Source organism: Helicoverpa armigera, chromosome 1 (genome assembly GCF_030705265.1).
Source record: "Helicoverpa armigera isolate CAAS_96S chromosome 1, ASM3070526v1, whole genome shotgun sequence".
In the NCBI taxonomy this organism is placed as follows: domain Eukaryota; kingdom Metazoa; phylum Arthropoda; class Insecta; order Lepidoptera; family Noctuidae; genus Helicoverpa; species Helicoverpa armigera.
Genome location: NC_087120.1, coordinates 11695886 through 11713080, shown reverse-complemented (window position 1 = coordinate 11713080; position 17195 = coordinate 11695886). Strand labels below are relative to the sequence as shown.

The 17195-nt window shown below is 36.0% G+C and overlaps 1 protein-coding gene across 4 annotated transcripts in view; it reads right to left on the bottom strand.

Annotated features, from left to right (window-relative positions):
- The window catches only part of LOC110378178 (PDF receptor), a 43806-nt gene continuing 26611 nt past the window's right edge, over window positions 1–17195 (bottom strand). Inside the window, exons 3-15 of one of the 4 annotated variants that reach the window (XM_021337319.3) lie at window positions 11773–11883; window positions 10125–10279; window positions 8291–8394; window positions 7944–8100; window positions 6759–6988; window positions 6454–6523; window positions 4774–4859; window positions 4519–4702; window positions 3238–3341; window positions 2976–3083; window positions 1350–1430; window positions 1189–1272; window positions 1–587 (exon numbers count right to left, since the gene is read on the bottom strand). In XM_021337319.3, the coding sequence (XP_021192994.3) occupies window positions 461–587; window positions 1189–1272; window positions 1350–1430; window positions 2976–3083; window positions 3238–3341; window positions 4519–4702; window positions 4774–4859; window positions 6454–6523; window positions 6759–6988; window positions 7944–8100; window positions 8291–8355 (1296 nt within the window). In that variant the 5' untranslated portion in view covers window positions 8356–8394; window positions 10125–10279; window positions 11773–11883 and the 3' untranslated portion in view covers window positions 1–460. Of the gene's footprint in view, window positions 588–1188; window positions 1273–1349; window positions 1431–2461; window positions 2589–2975; window positions 3084–3237; window positions 3342–4518; window positions 4703–4773; window positions 4860–6453; window positions 6524–6758; window positions 6989–7943; window positions 8101–8290; window positions 8395–10124; window positions 10280–11772; window positions 11884–17195 lie in introns of those variants that run through there. The other 3 variants (XM_064035480.1, XR_010276635.1, XR_010276638.1) reach the window with 3 other exon arrangements.

The following is a 17195-nucleotide window of genomic DNA, read 5'->3' as shown; positions in this document are numbered from 1 at the left end:
CTCTTTATGAATTTTATTTTTTTATTATCAAGAAATTTTCTTTTTATTCTTGACATCAAAATATAAATCTTTTATGATACAGTAAAAAAATCTACGTATTCTCCTAAGATTATCTTATTCAGAGGTATATAAAACAATAATTATTATAAGTACGAGATTATAAAAAAGTTCAATAACTTTGGCTAACATTCCTGAACTGGATTACTGATATTTGGGGGCTGATGTTAGAGGATCAGTAACCCAGTCCTACTCTCTTTCTCTCCCACTCCGGTTTAATATTTTAATATTTGTTTAATATGATGTACTTCATTTTTATCCTAACTTATGATAATGATGTACTTCTTTTTTTAAACCTAGGGATGTACTTCGATGCACTTAATTTTATTCACTAATAAAGTCTCTTGTAAAATTAATTAATAAAGGTGGGCTGGCTTTCTTATGGTCGTGGATCTTTGGTGGTTTAGATACAACTGCTGATGGAGAAGCGGTCCATGCGGTTACCATGGCCTACCAGACCTGGTCGGTAGAATTGGTGACGACGGGCTCTGGGTACTGTGTGTAACGTGGTCCTGTGGTACCTGTGGAGACTGTAAAATAAACAACATTAGAAAAAACGTATAATAATGTCGGGACACCTTTTCACTCACGGTCGGTTAGCCCCATTGTATGTAATTAATTAACTTGCGTTTGGGTGCTAGCACAATTGATAAACTGCACATCCATTTAAACATATTTATAAATACACATATTATAACACCCAGACCACGGCCAACAAGCATGCTCATCTCACAAATCGACTGCAAGCAAGCAATACCTCCTATCTGAATCCGGGTGGATTTTAAAGGGGAACAATAAAACTTAATAACATCCTTATTCCAAGGTATAATGAGATACTGAAAATCTAAGTTTTCTTTTTTACGGATAGTATCGATTAATAAAGTTTTTTTCTTTTTATTTTGAGTCTAAGGGTAGTTCATAGTAGATACATAGTTTTTTGTAACAAAAATGTCAGATAGGAGGTATTGCTTGCTTGCAGTCGAAATGTCGACCGAACCGGGAATCGAACCCGGGACCTCAGGTGCGGCAGTCCGGCATGGTGACCATTGCGCCATCGAGGTCGTCAAAAAACGTACAGTCGAGATAGGCAGTTACAAACAAAAATGTTGGTGGTGATGTGTGTGTACTTACGTGTGACAGTTGTATTGATGGAAACCGGGTATTCGGTCTACTGGCTGGGTTACTCGTAGAGGTAATTCCGATGAAGTTCGCCTTCTAAAATGACAATTTATGATTACAGAACTGTTCTGCAGAGGAATCTGTTCTGTAATTCTTTTGAAATAATTACATACCTCTCGATGTTGCTTAATAAGTTTGACATGGGAAGATTATCTGTTGGTACGTGTACTGTGACTTCTGAGAACGTGTGAGCGCTGCAAAGTAATAAATTGGTATAACTACTTATATTAGTAAACTTTCGCGCGCATAGGTGACTTATTTCTAAGGATGAACTGTATACCGGAAAAAAGCTGGTGAAGACCTGCCAGTGCTTAGCGCGTCAGCTACCAGCTTTATTCTTTATAAGGCTTTATGTGATAAAAGGCACAGCATTAAAAACCGCAATATTGCATAACGCCAAAATTATATTCGCAATGGGCTTACAATCTCAGTCGCGATAGATGCGAGCGTATACACAAAGAACCATTTACCCCATTTAACTATAACGATAACCAAACCGTAACCTGTTGAGAAATGACCGCCTATAGGTCAAATCGGTTATTTGACTACTGAGTTAAAGGTTGGTAGTTATAGTTATATGGTGTAACCGAACGCAAAACAGCTAGTTTTATTCTAATTAGTTTTAGTATTTAGGTATTATATCTTACGTCTTCACTAAACCGAATTGAGATTTTTTGAGAATCAAGTAGACACGACACATTAAAATGTAAGCCTTTGCGATGAATAAAGTATTTATTCCTTCAGTACACTTATTCCTTTTCTTCGTCTAGCTAGACGACTTAACTATCATAAAAGAACTATAGAGCTACCTATTTATTTCCGAGAACGACGTCCATACAAAAGTGTGAACTAAGCGCAGCTATATAAGTAAAGTAGGCGTAGGTATACAAAGAGTAGAAGTTGTTACTCATGGCTGAAGACCTCGCCGAATGAAAATCAAAAGTATTTGTTTATTTTTTGCCTAAAAAATGCATAGAATTAATCGCATTTGCTTAATCCAGAGATAATCACATTCTTTCGATTATTGCTTAATGCGCCAAGGAAAAAGAACAAGTGGATGTGCCCTATGTATGAAAAACGTCATAAACGGTCGAGTATCTAAATATGAATGAGCTGAGGCCGCGTGAATGTTGTGATGCGGCAAAAACTAATAGGGGCAGTCGTAACTGCATAGTGTCACAGCCATTTGTTCTATTTCTTATCTTTTTTAGAGGTTTACTCGTACCCTACCACCTCACTTTAACATTTTCACCGCCATGACCGAGAATTGCCATCAATGTCATAAAACGCCACCCGTGCCGAAGTCGCGAACGACGAAGAACGAGAAATCCTCGCTTTTTATTCAAACATTACTGAAAACAATATAGGTATTTTATTATTAAACAAGCTTTAAACCGTGCAGAAATAACTACGTAGAAATGCTTAACAAAACTAACGAATGCTCCTTGGTATAAGATGAATGCAGCGTGGCGGTCAAAGGGTTAAAAAGAGGCGAGGCAGGCAGATATTGAAAATGGTTTTCACCAAAATTCATTGCTGCTGAAGTTTTCATTCGAGCTATTGAAATATCACGAAGCCTTTTGAAACTAGCTTCGTCTTTTGATTTGGTCTTGGTATTGGCTACTAATATCTCAAAGACAGCAATTGCAGAGCAATTTCAAAGACGACTCTTCATTTAGGTAGCAGCATTGACTTTTGGTTCAAAAATATATTTCAAAATGTGTAGTTCATTAACTTACTTAAAACGGCTGGGTCCGGCTTCGACGTCAATGCCTGTGCTAGATGGGCGTCTGTACGGTAACATTGTCATCTGGATTTGTTCATTGCCTTCATTGTCGGTTATATGGCTGCAAATTATTCTTTTCTATTAGCCAAGATACTAACAAGGCAAAGAGCAATACCAAAATATTTCAAAAATGTATAATTATTTAAATAAGATTCTCCACTAAGTCTAAAATATCTTTACAAATATTAAAAGCCCTAGGTATTTTATTTGCTTACAAGATCGGTCGAGTCCGCCGTATTTCGAATTTGGGCGGTTTTCGGCGCCTTCGTCTTGCACAGCATCTACGTCTCTCCCAAGCTTTGGAAATAACCTTGATGACCTAAAGTGTAAAGTAAAGCTTGAACAATTGAAATATCGATATCTTTAGGCTGTGGTATTTAGGAAAAGGTGCCATTTTAAGATTTATGATTCCGTTCCTGTAGTATGACTTAGTTCCTATTCCCGCCCTCAGATAAATTTTATGATAGCCTTGTCAATTTTATTGAAGCGACTACAAAGCGAGTTTGCAGTCGATAACTTAAAAAAATAAGCCTTCAATACGAACTTGTACACCCCTTTCTACCCCTTTGTAGAGGACTCAACAATTTCACCGTCAAAGCTAAACAAACAAAGTCACATATCAAAAAATAAAAAGAAAACAGACAAATTCTACTGGAGCCAGATATGATTGCAAAACCTATTAGCTTTATTGCAGACGTATTCGGAAATAACTCTTTGTGAGACTGGAATGTATCCTAACTAAGTTAGCAAAGCAAACAATTAGGCTTTACACAACCGGACAAAGAAAGGGAGCTACAATATGGAGAATACTGTAACAATGTACCCTTTGATAAAAGGGGCACCTGTACTCTTGTAAAAGGCTGGAATTCTCGGAATCACGCTACGCCTGACTATTCGTAATACCTTTTGATTGTCAATCCACGAAATACCTTCAATATCTACGTGGACAATCCGATATCGGATTATGAAATGCTTGTATTATAAGAGATTTTTTTAGTTTTGTATACCTGCCTGGCTAATGCTTTAGATGTTTGTGGAATACCAACTTCAATTACTAAATCCCTTTAGATAAACTTCAAGTCTTGAAAACTATGATTCTCAAAACTGCATGATATTTTGTACAAAAGGATTTATTTATTTTACAATACAGAGCGTCTTTCTGAAGAAAGTGTGCAGTCCAAGAACACTCGTTTGCAAGCAGTACCTATTCGTTAGACGTCCACAGCGTCAAGAGCTTGTCTCATTTCAGATATAATGGTATGACACCAACACCAGGTACACGACAAAAGGCTGGCGCAATTCAAAATAATAGTACTATTCTAACAACAAAATCTAGAATTTGGAACAGAACACAAGATGTCTGTACAAAGTATGAACGCCAACGCAAGTTCAAAGATGGGGAAGGTATTACCAAAGTGCAGCATTTCAAAAAATATAGGAATATTTTATATGAAAAGCGCTGTAAGTAAAAACTAGATAAAGGAAACTAAACTTACCTCCGCATTCCTGAAGCAGTAGATGGTGCAAATGAAGACTCCTTGGAATGAGCGGAAGAAGTGAGTGACGTACGCCCAGATGGCAAAACCTGTAGATGACCCATCTAGAGGGTACTCAATTAGATTGAATACGTTCACAATGCCCAACAGTGGCAAGAGTATTAAAGCAGCACGGACCGTTTTCCTGTGAAAAAAATAGTCAATAAAAAATGTGCCAACTATAAGCAAGTGGCACATTTTGAATTGCCTACTTACTTCATCTTTTTAAGCTCGGAATCGTTCGTACGACGTAATTTTGTGACTATCACCTTCATAATGCTTCCCAAGAATATGAAGTTGATCTGAAACAAGTTATAAAAAATATTCATTAGGTAAACACTTTTTTCTAACTATCTACGTAATTAATAAGATCCACGTACCACTAAGAATTGATTTGTAATTATTTCTGAGTACTGTACCGACTGAAATTGATGATGTAAGTGCTTTCAAAGTCTTTGATGTAATCAATGTCCAGTGCAATTAGTATTGGAATAGAGTGCTTCTATTTCATCATTTAATTAATTGGAACTTTCTAAATAACTTTCTATTAAATATAAAATCATTAGAAGCAACAAAATGTTCACATAAGTCGAAGCGACTTGAGAAAAAATGATACATAGAAACTCAATACACAATACTGAATTCTTTATTAGATATTCAAGTTTGCCTTGGATGGGCAAAACTTTGTCAGTTAAGGGCTTAAGGGTTGGCACATGCTATGTGCCTGTGTATCCATGTGTTATAATTGGCTGCATGAAAGTTATAAAGGTCGAGACGAGCGATGCATGGCGAGACCTTGCTTGTTACCATCTGTCTGGATTGCAGATTTAATCCGAAGTCGATACAAATACCTACTCGAATGGAAACCGAGCTCCCAAAAATCTTGCTCGCACACGATATAGTTAAAATATTGTCGGTCGTAGATTCGCTGGATTATCCTAGCAGTTGTGACTTCTGATAGCTGCAATTTTACATTTCATATCGTGTCGTTTTCATAGTGTGATCAAATAATAAATAACGATATTTTCAAAATAAGTGGTGGGTCTATAGGGCGTATAAACAAACAAGGTTTTAATTTTACATATTATTTGTATGTATCCAGTTCGCTGGAATTATTAAAATCTATGTATCTACCTAGTTCCCAGTTGATTCTAATTAGTTCTTCTCTAGGAATTCATAAACTGGCGTTTTATAAACGTTTCCCAGTATTTCGACTTTTGTAATAAAAGTTGATGTTAATACTGAAACTTGTTTGCGCTGCGTGGATAGTTTAAATAAGTTTAGTCAAAGCGGGATTATGAATATCTCCTACGTTTCACGGAGTGCAATATTACATTGCGTTGTATTCATTTGCAAGGTTCTAAATATATAAAAGATGAAAAAAATACTACTTAAGCAATATTATTTCAGTGCTAAAAATACAGGCATTTATTACTTTCATGTACTATTTAAATTTATCTTGAATATTCGATATTTTACTCGAGATCATTTGTAACACGTGTAACTACTTATAATTCAGCTAGAAATAGAACATTTTATGTGTTTTTATTTATAAACTGTTTACCGGAGTATCGACTCAGATGGTGAAAAAGTAATACATAAATATGGAGCGTGTGTTCCGAAATTTAACTCAGTAAAACTGGCCAGTGCTCGTGACGTCATGAATCCGACGCCATTATTGTATTGGTTTGCCACCATATTGTTCTGTAGAGACAAGAGTGGCCTATTGTAAGTGTGACGTGCATACTGTGACGTATATTCGGCCAAAAACACAATTTTCAATACCTATAGCGACAATGCACTGGCCAGCTAGTATTGTCTTTTCCGTGTATACGTGTATGATTAAAAAAAATACATATGTAAAAATAGGTACATATTATGAAGAAATAAACTTACCGCGAGAATGGCGAATATTGGCCCCTGAACTATGTAGTAGGATAGTAAGTAGTTGTACCCATACCAGCAACTGTAAGCATATAAGTATTTTAGACACAGGTATATCTAAGCTAAATATTTTTTAAGAAAACTATTTTATTCTGCTTCTTCCCGAACTATATACTTACTCAGGTTTCATAGTGCAGACGAGTTTGTACTACTAAAGTATAATAACTAAATTGAATGGTTATTAAAATAAAAATACCCGTCCCGGTTCACAATTGGAAAAAGCTGGTTCGTATTAAAAAAGTATACAAAGATCTTACCTTCTAACATCGTCATCAGAATAATGTGACGAAACCACAGATACCCAAACAGCTATCACAGAGATGGGTGTCACCCACCCACCGACGTAAAAGTAAAATATTGGAATCTCATTACGGAGCGTGTTTGCCGAGACCAGTGTGTTGAGGAAGATGCCTTCGATGAACATCCAAGCATAGACTACGAGGCGTGAGTACTCTAGAAGTACGTAAAAGCTCTCGCAGACATACGGCTGAAACAATGTAATACTGTGAGTTGCTGTGCCACGATGTGTTAAGCTGATATTCATAGAAGCGTGTGCCATTTAACGAGGAAGTAAATAATAGGTGTAGAAAATCGAACAGGTATATGAATTAAAATGCAGATGCACAGTTTAACGACGATAAATATTTTCGGAGATGCAGATACGAAGATAAATCAGACTTCAGAAGTGTGAGAATTTGTTCGTGATTGAAACATTGGCACGTTTTCCCACAGTTACTTCGAGTCAATAATACTGCAGTCCGGGGAGAGTGCTCTTGTGGCGAGATTTGTTGGGTTCAACGTTTCGTGGCTGAGGGGAAAATCGGAGTCAGCAAGATTACGTTGATTCCTGAAGTGCCCTCGACTTGTTCAGTAGCCGACCGAAAAACTTACACAGAAATAAAACTCACCGATCTAGATGAGATAACAGTAATAAACTATTCAAACGTAACTTATACACTTACGTAGGAAGTATGTAAAAAAGTGGAGTCGACAAATTAAAATAAACAGTTCGTTCTGTATGCTAAAATATTACCTAGATGGTATTTTTTGGTGTATTTTTCTTAGTGTAGGCGGCAATTGCTAAACTTCTACCTAAATTATTGTTAAGAGCGGATAAAGAGACATGATATACTAACCATCCGGTTAGTGAATTCTAAAATGGGAAAATTGTTTTTTTTGGGTTACACAATTTTGTATCAATAACTGGGGGCAATTATCAATGGCTAGCAGCATTCTCATATTGAATCAATGAAGATCTTATGATCTTAAAAAAATTTCGTCGCGAAGTAGACAAAAGAAGAAATTCCAAAGTGGATGGAGACAAGATGATGATGGTCCGGAAATTCGTAAATATGTGTATTTTTAATCAATTAGGTAATGGTATATCTAGAATTAAGTATACATTAAATAAAACCAGGTCATATAAAAAGAAGGCAACTCACGATCTTCTCGATGCGTCTCCACAGATTATCCTCAACTTGCTCCTTGCCAATGATATACTCGACTTGATTCCAGTACAGCCAAATTCGAACGGCAGTTTCCGTTAAAAGCGCACAAAATAGATTTCTATGAATTATTGTTCGTCTATTATGGAGAGCTCTGCAACAATAGAGAAAAAAATTAACATAATGATAACGATTTAAAAAATGACAATTATATGTTTAAGGCCGGCAATACACGAACCTCTCGAGCAACTGATTCGGGCGGTCGACAGCTGTCGCCCCTGACTTCTTCAAGCGGTCCGTGTATTGCCGGCCTTATAAATAATTGTATAATGAGAAATACTTACGGGTATACGCTGAATATATATATTGCCCCCAAATTTGCAAGGAAAGATAACGTATACCCAACCATTTCCAGAGTGCGGGTGTACGCTGCCGTTTCGAATTTGATCTAAAACAAAAATCTAGATTAATAACGAAGTGACAACATATCAAGCTACTCGGCTATATTTTTCTTAACTTATAATAAGGTTAAGGTATCATGATCGTAACATACATACATATAGCTACCCTGTTTCACCATTTCTGAATAATTCATTATTCACCCAGAAGACAATCAGATTTGACCGATTAAGTTTCATCGGTTCCAATTAAAACTTGACTAAGCTAATTTACCTCTTAAAACCTATCAATGACTAACAAATATTTTCCGTTGACATTCTTAAACCAGGAAGTTCCGTTGTCCAGTCAGCTCCTTCGCCTACTTTGTTCAGGTTAAACGCTAAGCTTTCTTAGAATTAATCAAGATGTTTATTGTTTCAAGATAACCTATAAGCCAGGGCTAAGTGTCAGAGATGAGACATTAACAGAACAATACACAGAAATTACGGCACCTGCTGAACCTGAGTCCAACACAACCTGGGATGCATAATTTGATTTCTCAGGAACGTCTAATCATTCCTCTTGATTGATTCTGTTATCAAGCATGCCGGTCAAATTATCTTGCAGACTTGGCACGCCACATACTTAGGAGATCCGTATTGATACGTCGGCTAAAGTTCGAGTCTCAGTATGTCTTAGTAACTAGAACTATGCAGCAATGGAGCCGCATCGCGTACAGAGCTAAGTTATACCAACGAAACTATTCACAATAATGTTGGGCGACTTTGCAAGCCAGTCAAGGCAATTTCAGAGTCTACCAAGACTTTCCAGATTCCAGATTGATTCCGTACGTCATTAAGGCAATGGATGTTGGTAAATAGTTGGAAACTTTCGTATGGTAGCAACCGCTTTCAATTTAGCAAATCAAATGTCTGGCAAAATCTGTACGTATAGGTCTGCCACAGCGGAAACCTATTTATATACGAATGATTTTCCTATCTATGATTACCTTTTATACCTTAAATCAACTTATGATACTTAATATTAAGTACTCACTGTTTTTCGAAGATCTTCTCCTGCTGCACCGATGAGCCTACTCCGAGCTTACATAGTAGATGTAGAAGTGAACTTAATGGCCTAGGACTAAACGGTAATACTGAAACTTTGGGATCAATTTCATCTTTTTTCATGACTCGCTGATGACAATGATCAGGAGGAATAAGTTGATTGAAAAATAAGAATGAATAAATTCAATACAAAGCGACGATATCCCTATATCTGAATAAGTACCCAGGCATTGTTACATTAACATAAATAATGATGCCGATATTACGTATAAAATTATTAACGAGAATATTACCATTTCCATATTACTACGAAGATATAATATGTTATAAGAGGATCACATTGCAATTTAAATGATTGGACAAAATTGTAATTATTCTAGGTAGATGAAAATTTTACGAAAAGTATATTAAACCTCATATAAGTATTTCAATGGGAAGAAAAACTTTAATTTTCGCTTAATTCTTAAAGCAAATTAAATTATTTATATGTACGCAATTTTCAATTCACTATAATTTGCAAAGATGTGAGTGACAGAATTGGGAGAAAACTATAGAATTCAGTGGGTTACCGACGCCTAAGTATGTATTCTAATCACAACTACGGATGGATGGAATGAAACGTTTCAGATCATTTTCAGTTGACATTATGTAAATTAGTAATTTAATGACTGTTACTTACTATTGATTATGAGTTTTCTAGATGATTGCTATTAATTACATTTACATATTTTACCTGTGCTTCATCTTCGTCATCATATACTTTATCAAATAGGTTTTGTACGAGTGCAGGGAAACAGGGCGTATAGTTGGTCCAACCGATAGCAGAGGTATCATTTAGGTGTCGCCCGACCCACAACCCATCCGCACCGCACCTTCGATACGCGAACTCTAAATTAAAAGGAAGGTAAATAAAAATATTTAGTAAATCAAACAAAAATAAGAATAGGAAACAAACGATAGCTTAATTAGAAAGATAAAATAATTTAAGGTTTAATAGGCTTACGTATTAATGAGTAGGCAAGCGGATTAATATATAAGCCTTAATAATAAATAGTAGATAATGATATGTACATTGACAAAAAAAGTAATCAGAAAATAAAGGATAGCTGAATGAGAAGGATGAACCTAATTCGGTTTTAAGTGAAGTTATTTTTTAAAGTAATAAATTGAATGTAAGGCAGTGGTCCTAACGCCGACGATGAACGACTAGAACAAGACAATATTAATAAGTTGGCAAACAACGGGATCAGTAGGCGATGAGTGTGTAGTTTCGATAGTTCTTAGTTTCGCTAGGATATAGGTAAGTGTGCGCCACATGTTTGCTTTCGCTCAGTTTAATGGAGCAAACCTGCGAGAAACCATTAGCTGAGCGAGCGCGGAGCGAGCATCGCGGAGTTTATCTTTGACAACTCTTGGCGCTCAGCGACAAAACTAGTGAAGTGTTTCTTATAAAGTAACTAGTGTTTCGTAACCCATAGTGTGAACTACTAGAGTAACTATTGAGTATGCTTCTTTCGTTTACACGATATAGCGTTTGTTTCTTGAGAGATAAAATCGCTATCAGCTAGTCGTTTCGCTGGCGGTCGGACAACTGCCTAAAATGGGTCTTTGCTCTTTGGTGATTTCGTATTATAATGTTAATAACCTACCTTCTAATTTTCACTAGTTGATTATTTTCTAGAGTATCTATGTGTGAAAATGTGTTATTTATCTATCACATGACGCACTCAACAAAGCATGCATATCTATCGGGCACAACATCTAAAGTCTCAGACGTCGAGTATTGAATTAGTGAATGTTCATGGTCAAGTGAAAATACACAAGAACAAATTCCATCCAATAAAATTCGACAAAAGACGAACTTGCACTTTGTGGGCCAGTAGAGCCCTCCAAAAGTTTTTCAATTTCTCCATAGTTGAAGATAATACGAGTACCTATAATATGGGTAACGTTCTCGAATATTCGTGAAGTTGTAAGATCACCATCTCAAAACCACGGTAAACAAATTATTTATGTGCAGTTTTGTATGAGGAAATCTTTCTAGAGCAAAGCTTTTCATTGGTACAAAAAATTACCAACAAAAGTGGTAGTTGCAATCTGTTCAAGATAATTTAAATTTCGAACTCCAATGGCTGAATTGAGAACCATCGCTATTAAAAAGGTTCTGCAAAACAGAGGAACCAAAGAACAGTCAATGAAAAATTCACCTCTGTAACGGCACAGGAAATTCAGACCACAATTTTATTATTAGTTTCAGACAGTTTTGTAAATCGGGAAAGGCACTCTGCAGGTGGTGTAAATATGGACTCGACATATGAACAGGCGTATGCAACTGACAGCTTCAAACCATGCGTGCGACGCAGTTTTACGTATGTACTTACTTCTCGCGTCACTCAGCCGAATATCGGGACAATGTTGGTACGAGGTTTCACCAGCAGGAGTTGGTGGCCAGCAGAGGAAACCGTCATAAGTTGCGTTGCAGTAAAGAGTATCTGGGAGAAAATCATGTAAATTAAAGACAGAGTGGATCAGGTCCAGTCTAAGTCTTGATGAGGTTGATTTTGCAAATATTATGATCTTAATTTTTACAAAATTGATGAAACACATTATTTATTATTTAAACTTAATAAAATACTTGATTAGTTTCGAAACGGAGTCCAGTCTTATCACGTTTTCAATTTGATGCTTAGTAGCCCTTGCGTTGCTTACCTCGCGCCATCCACCGTAATTAAAACATCATGATTAGTTTAGTTGTACATGTTAGTAACGCACTATTCTATGCACATGACGACATTAATAGCAAGCTAGTAAAATACAGCATTAGTTGGTAGCATTGCACCTTAAATACACTTATCCTTGCAGTCGAACCTCCCTTTTATGAACTTAAAGGCTTTTTTTTATTCATATAAAAATGCATAATATCTGGGCACCTTAGAGACCCACCCAGTTAGTTCCTAATTCTTATGCATCAACAAATATATAAAACTTTAAACGCAAGCAAATAATTACGCACAGCAATATCAATATTCGTATTAGAGTTAAATATAACTGATCAAGATAAGTATTTTATTGAAGAAGTTCGCCAAACAAAACAGTTTACTTTTAAAAATCTATGGAAACCTTCACAGTTTACATTATCTTTGTAAATGCAAAACGAAACTATTTCACTGTTACCAGAATTTAATAAAATGTGTTTGCGATTCAACATCGGTTTAAAGCCAACCAGAATGCAAGGAACTGAATAAAAACAAAAAACGTGTTTACCACCCCCGGGCTCAAACACAGTACAAGCCTTTATAAAATGTTACCTTGCTTTCGAAAAACAATGTTGTTTTAAAAACTCTTTGCGTCAACTCGACCGTTCAAAACAGTTCGCGGGATTTCGATTCGAAATTACTTGGCATTAACGGAACTGTCACCGTATCCAACATGGCCGCTCAGAAAATATTAATCGTACCTGGAATTAATTACACTTTTATGAAAATATCCTCTATTTTGACTGAACGTTGAAATTGCAGCAAATTTCAATTAAAGCTTGACAAGCAAAAGACTACCAAGCTTACCAAAAGCATATTTTTCCTGATATCCAAAAACTTTTGTGAATCCAAGCTTTATTGACAAGTGCCAAAATTAAAGCCATAGAGAAAATTCGCCAGCGTCAATGCTCTGACTAGGATATCTAACTACGATTGAATTCATAACGAAATAACTAACTAATTAAATATTGTTCATATTGTTACAAGATATGAGCATAATACACCTATTACTATTTGAACTAGTAGTAGGTACCTATCGACCTACAGCAACATTCTTTTCAATTTGAAAAAACAAAGTATTACTGTTGCATTGTAAACTACCGAAACAGAACTACGAATGAAATAAAGGATTAAAAACTACAAAAATATACAAGTTTCCAAAGTGTGCTTACACCACTTGTTCGGATTCCCCGAATATTCAAACAATATTTTTTGTAATAAATTTTCAGTCAAACTTTCGGTTCGCAGAGAAAGTACGTTGAAATTCATGTGAAGTGGTAGGAGTATTGATTTTGGATTCAAAGTAGTATATAAGCTGGCTTTTAGTGGAAGTGCCTGAGGTACTTTCAGGCAACAGCAACATATGCACGAATTCGCATGACTATCCACATTTGACGTATTCCGAGAACCTGTGTTAAATCCAGCTGCTTTTGACACAAACAACAATGTAACGTTCGCGGTTTTCAAAACTATTTTCGTAGATTGAAATGTTTGGAATTCAATTTCAATTACGGTAGTGGCATTTAGTTTACTCTTTAGTTATTTATTTTAAGGTTCGTGTAGGTGTAATTAGGTGAAGATTTGCCTTTCATATAGAACTTAATTTCTGCTTTAAACGTTATGTAGATAGTAACCTTTCTTCGACTAACAACGTTCTGCAGCCAGAACACTAGGATAATTGAAAAATAAAGTGATGGTAAAATCAGGGCCTCATCTCAAAGCTGATTTGAAAAAATACTAAACTCCGAAGAATTAATCAAGAACCATACGGAATAAAACTAGATTCCAATCATCCTCATCATCCTCCGAGCCTTTTCCCAATCATGTTGGGGTCGGCTTCCAGTCTAACCGGATTCAGCTGAGTACCAGTGCTTTACAAGAAGCGACTGCCTATCTGACCTCCTCAACCCAGTTACCCGGGCAACCCGATACCCCTTGGTTAGACTGGTGTCAGACTTACTGGCTTCTGACTACCCGTAACGACTGCCGAGGATGTTCAATGACAGTCGGGACCTACAGTTTAACGTGCCATCCGAAACACAGCCAATGGTGTCTAAGATATACTTAGAAAGTACATACAAACTTAGAAAAGTTGCATTGGTACTTGCCTGACCTGGGATCGAACCCGCGCCCTCATACTTGAGAGGTTGGTCCTTTACCCACTAAGCCACGACGACGATTAGGAATTAAAAGGATTAGGAATCTAATAAAACTAGATTCCAATAGACTTCCATTTTTAATAACTTTTCACTTGCCTTCGAATACACGGCGTTATCAAATAAACCTACGTTTCGCATTGATTGCTGATGTTTACTAGCATAGATAGATTTTTATCGAGTCCTGATCGATTCTTGAGAATTCTAGACTCGCAGGTGAAATATCAGACCGGGTATTAGGTGTCAGAATATAATTTTTCCTCGATGTTATAACGAGTCACGTGGCGATGTAGAAATCACTGCCGTTTCACGCGGATTCTAATACTTGGAGGAAACGGATAAAAGTTTTGTTTTTCAAGAATTTCACAATTTGCTTCTTGCTCAAATCAGTCATGAAGAAACCTTACAAAAGATTTTAACACTTATTGTTAAAAGACAGTATCAGAAAGTACTTTATAATTAAATATCGATATTTAAAAATACTATTTATATTTGGAAAAATAGATACCTGTCCATCGTGTAAAGTTCTCCAGTGATATACAGTTATTCAAGCTAATAAATCGATAAGTAATTCTAGAAATAGTATGAACCACTACTTTTATTTTATAACATTGCACTGTGCACATAACATAAAATGACATGATGTGTTCAAAACATTTTGGGTGACCAAGCTTTAAGTTGACATTTTGTTAACTCCCTTTCGACTTTTCGCGTCAGTCAGTGTCTGATTCGACAGTGAACTTTTCCGTGTCGCCGCGAACGAAAATTGACAACTGGCCGTATACAAGGTGCTGATTTGCATTCGTGTTTCAGGAGGTTGATATAAAATACATAAATAACCGATTGGAATTACAGTACGCGAGAAAAAGTTAATATGCGCTGCTTTTTTTGTCATTGTAATGTCATAGAATTTCTGAAGTAGGTAACCCAATTTTATGAATGATCGTTGCGTATGCTTTGTGTTGGCGTTTGTGTGAGAGCACGCAGCATAATTTTAAGACTCGTAACACACGCGCCTAGTTTAAATACGGCTAGGTGGCTTTGACGGATTTTCGAAAAAAAAAATAAGTACCAATTTTTTGTTGATTGGGGTTGAGAATCATTTGCACGGATGCAAATCAACTGCTTGTATTTTGGGTATTCATAAAAATATAACTATTTAGGTAATGCAATTTATTTTTGTCCAGCTAATTTGTTAGCCACACTGGTTTGGCCTTCCAGCAAGTTTTTCGATTTGTAAGTCCCAAAGAATGTTCGATACATAGGTATGTCGACTGGCGTTTCTCCTGGAAGACCGCAGTTTATCAACATTTCTAGGGTTTTGGGCTCGTCGAGTTGCTTCAGAACGCAAAGTTCTGTTATCATTTCTAACCATTCAGTTTGGTCAATTTCTGATTTACTGAAAAAGAAACGTGAAGTTACATAAACCGACTTTTGAAACAAGATATTTTTGTTCTTCGCATAACTTATTGTTGTAGTCAAGTTTTTACTACATGATTGCCTTCGTTATTTTATTTTCGGCTAATTTAGACACTGAAATAGACTTAAGAAAAAAAATAGTACTCAGAAGTTTGAAGGTTTTTTCCTACCGTCACAGTATTGCTTAATAAAATGAAACATGCTAATTTTCGGAATCAAATGTTCTAGATCTTTTGTTATTTAGATTGGGGTAAAAAAAAATATTTAAAAAATACCCGTATTTATTGAATAATATTCCTGTGTCAGTCATTGTAACCTTTCTGTCGTCGATAATGCTGGCTTGTCGCAACCAGTAGTCTGAATGGAAGAGTGTGATCGTTTCGCCAGTTCGCGTTTTGCTTTCAAAAAGTTTTGCGAAAGCAAAGAATTGGCTTTCAATTGTGGCTTGTTCTTCATCCATGGTGTTCTTTTACCGCTGAAATATTATTTTCCTTTATTTTATCGTTTTCAAAATAGTCTTATAAATAAAATGTGAGCTGTTGAAATTATGGTAAGCATTATTTTATGCCTACTTTGACGTGTATTAATTAAGTATCGATAATTACAAAGTTGACTTTCATTGGAATCAATAGAACTATTTCTAATTTAGATCAATACATGACGGATCCAGCAATAATTGTGCGGTGCTTTGATATTTTAGAGAATGAGCAATATTGCCTGAACGAAACAACATTGAACGGTATCGCTTCCCGTTGCATCATTGGAACGTATTTTCAGTAGGCATTCATGCTTTGAAATTCCAATTCTGCAGCCGAAATATTTAATCAAAGCGGACTCAATAATGTAACGGGCAGTACAGGATTATTAATCGACCTAAACTGGGGCTTACCATAATTTAGATAGAATTTCAATACCTCACATTACAATGAGGTGCCGTCAATGATATTACGAGACTATTATTGGAAAACGTATCGTGTTAATTAGGATTTATTTCATAGCTTGGGAGAGCAGTATAGAATATAGCTTGTGAATGTGTGTGAGAGTTGTTTGACCGATTTTTTATTTGGAAGTGTGTTTGTTTTTTTATAAGTCTAAGATATTAGCAAGTCGATAAAATATATGTTGGTGATGTTTCTATCGGAAGGTGGGTTTACCGAAACCGCTGCCCGAAATGAGATTTTGTATAATGAGCCCTTTCAAAACTTCATTTCATTGGCGTTTATTCTTATGCTCACAGTATTGCAGGTGCCTTGCAATACAGCTGAATAATAAATGTAAAATAACTGTTCTAAAAGCCACAAAGGCGCACCAGAACTGAAAGATCCCACAAACTTAATAACAGACAAAACAGTTGGCTTCACAAAATTGCATGTGCCGTGCTTTGAGATAAAGAAGAATGTATTTTTTTGAAAGACCGACACCCGAGGCGTCTCAAACGGTAAATGTTTGCACAATAAATATGAAAAGGAAATG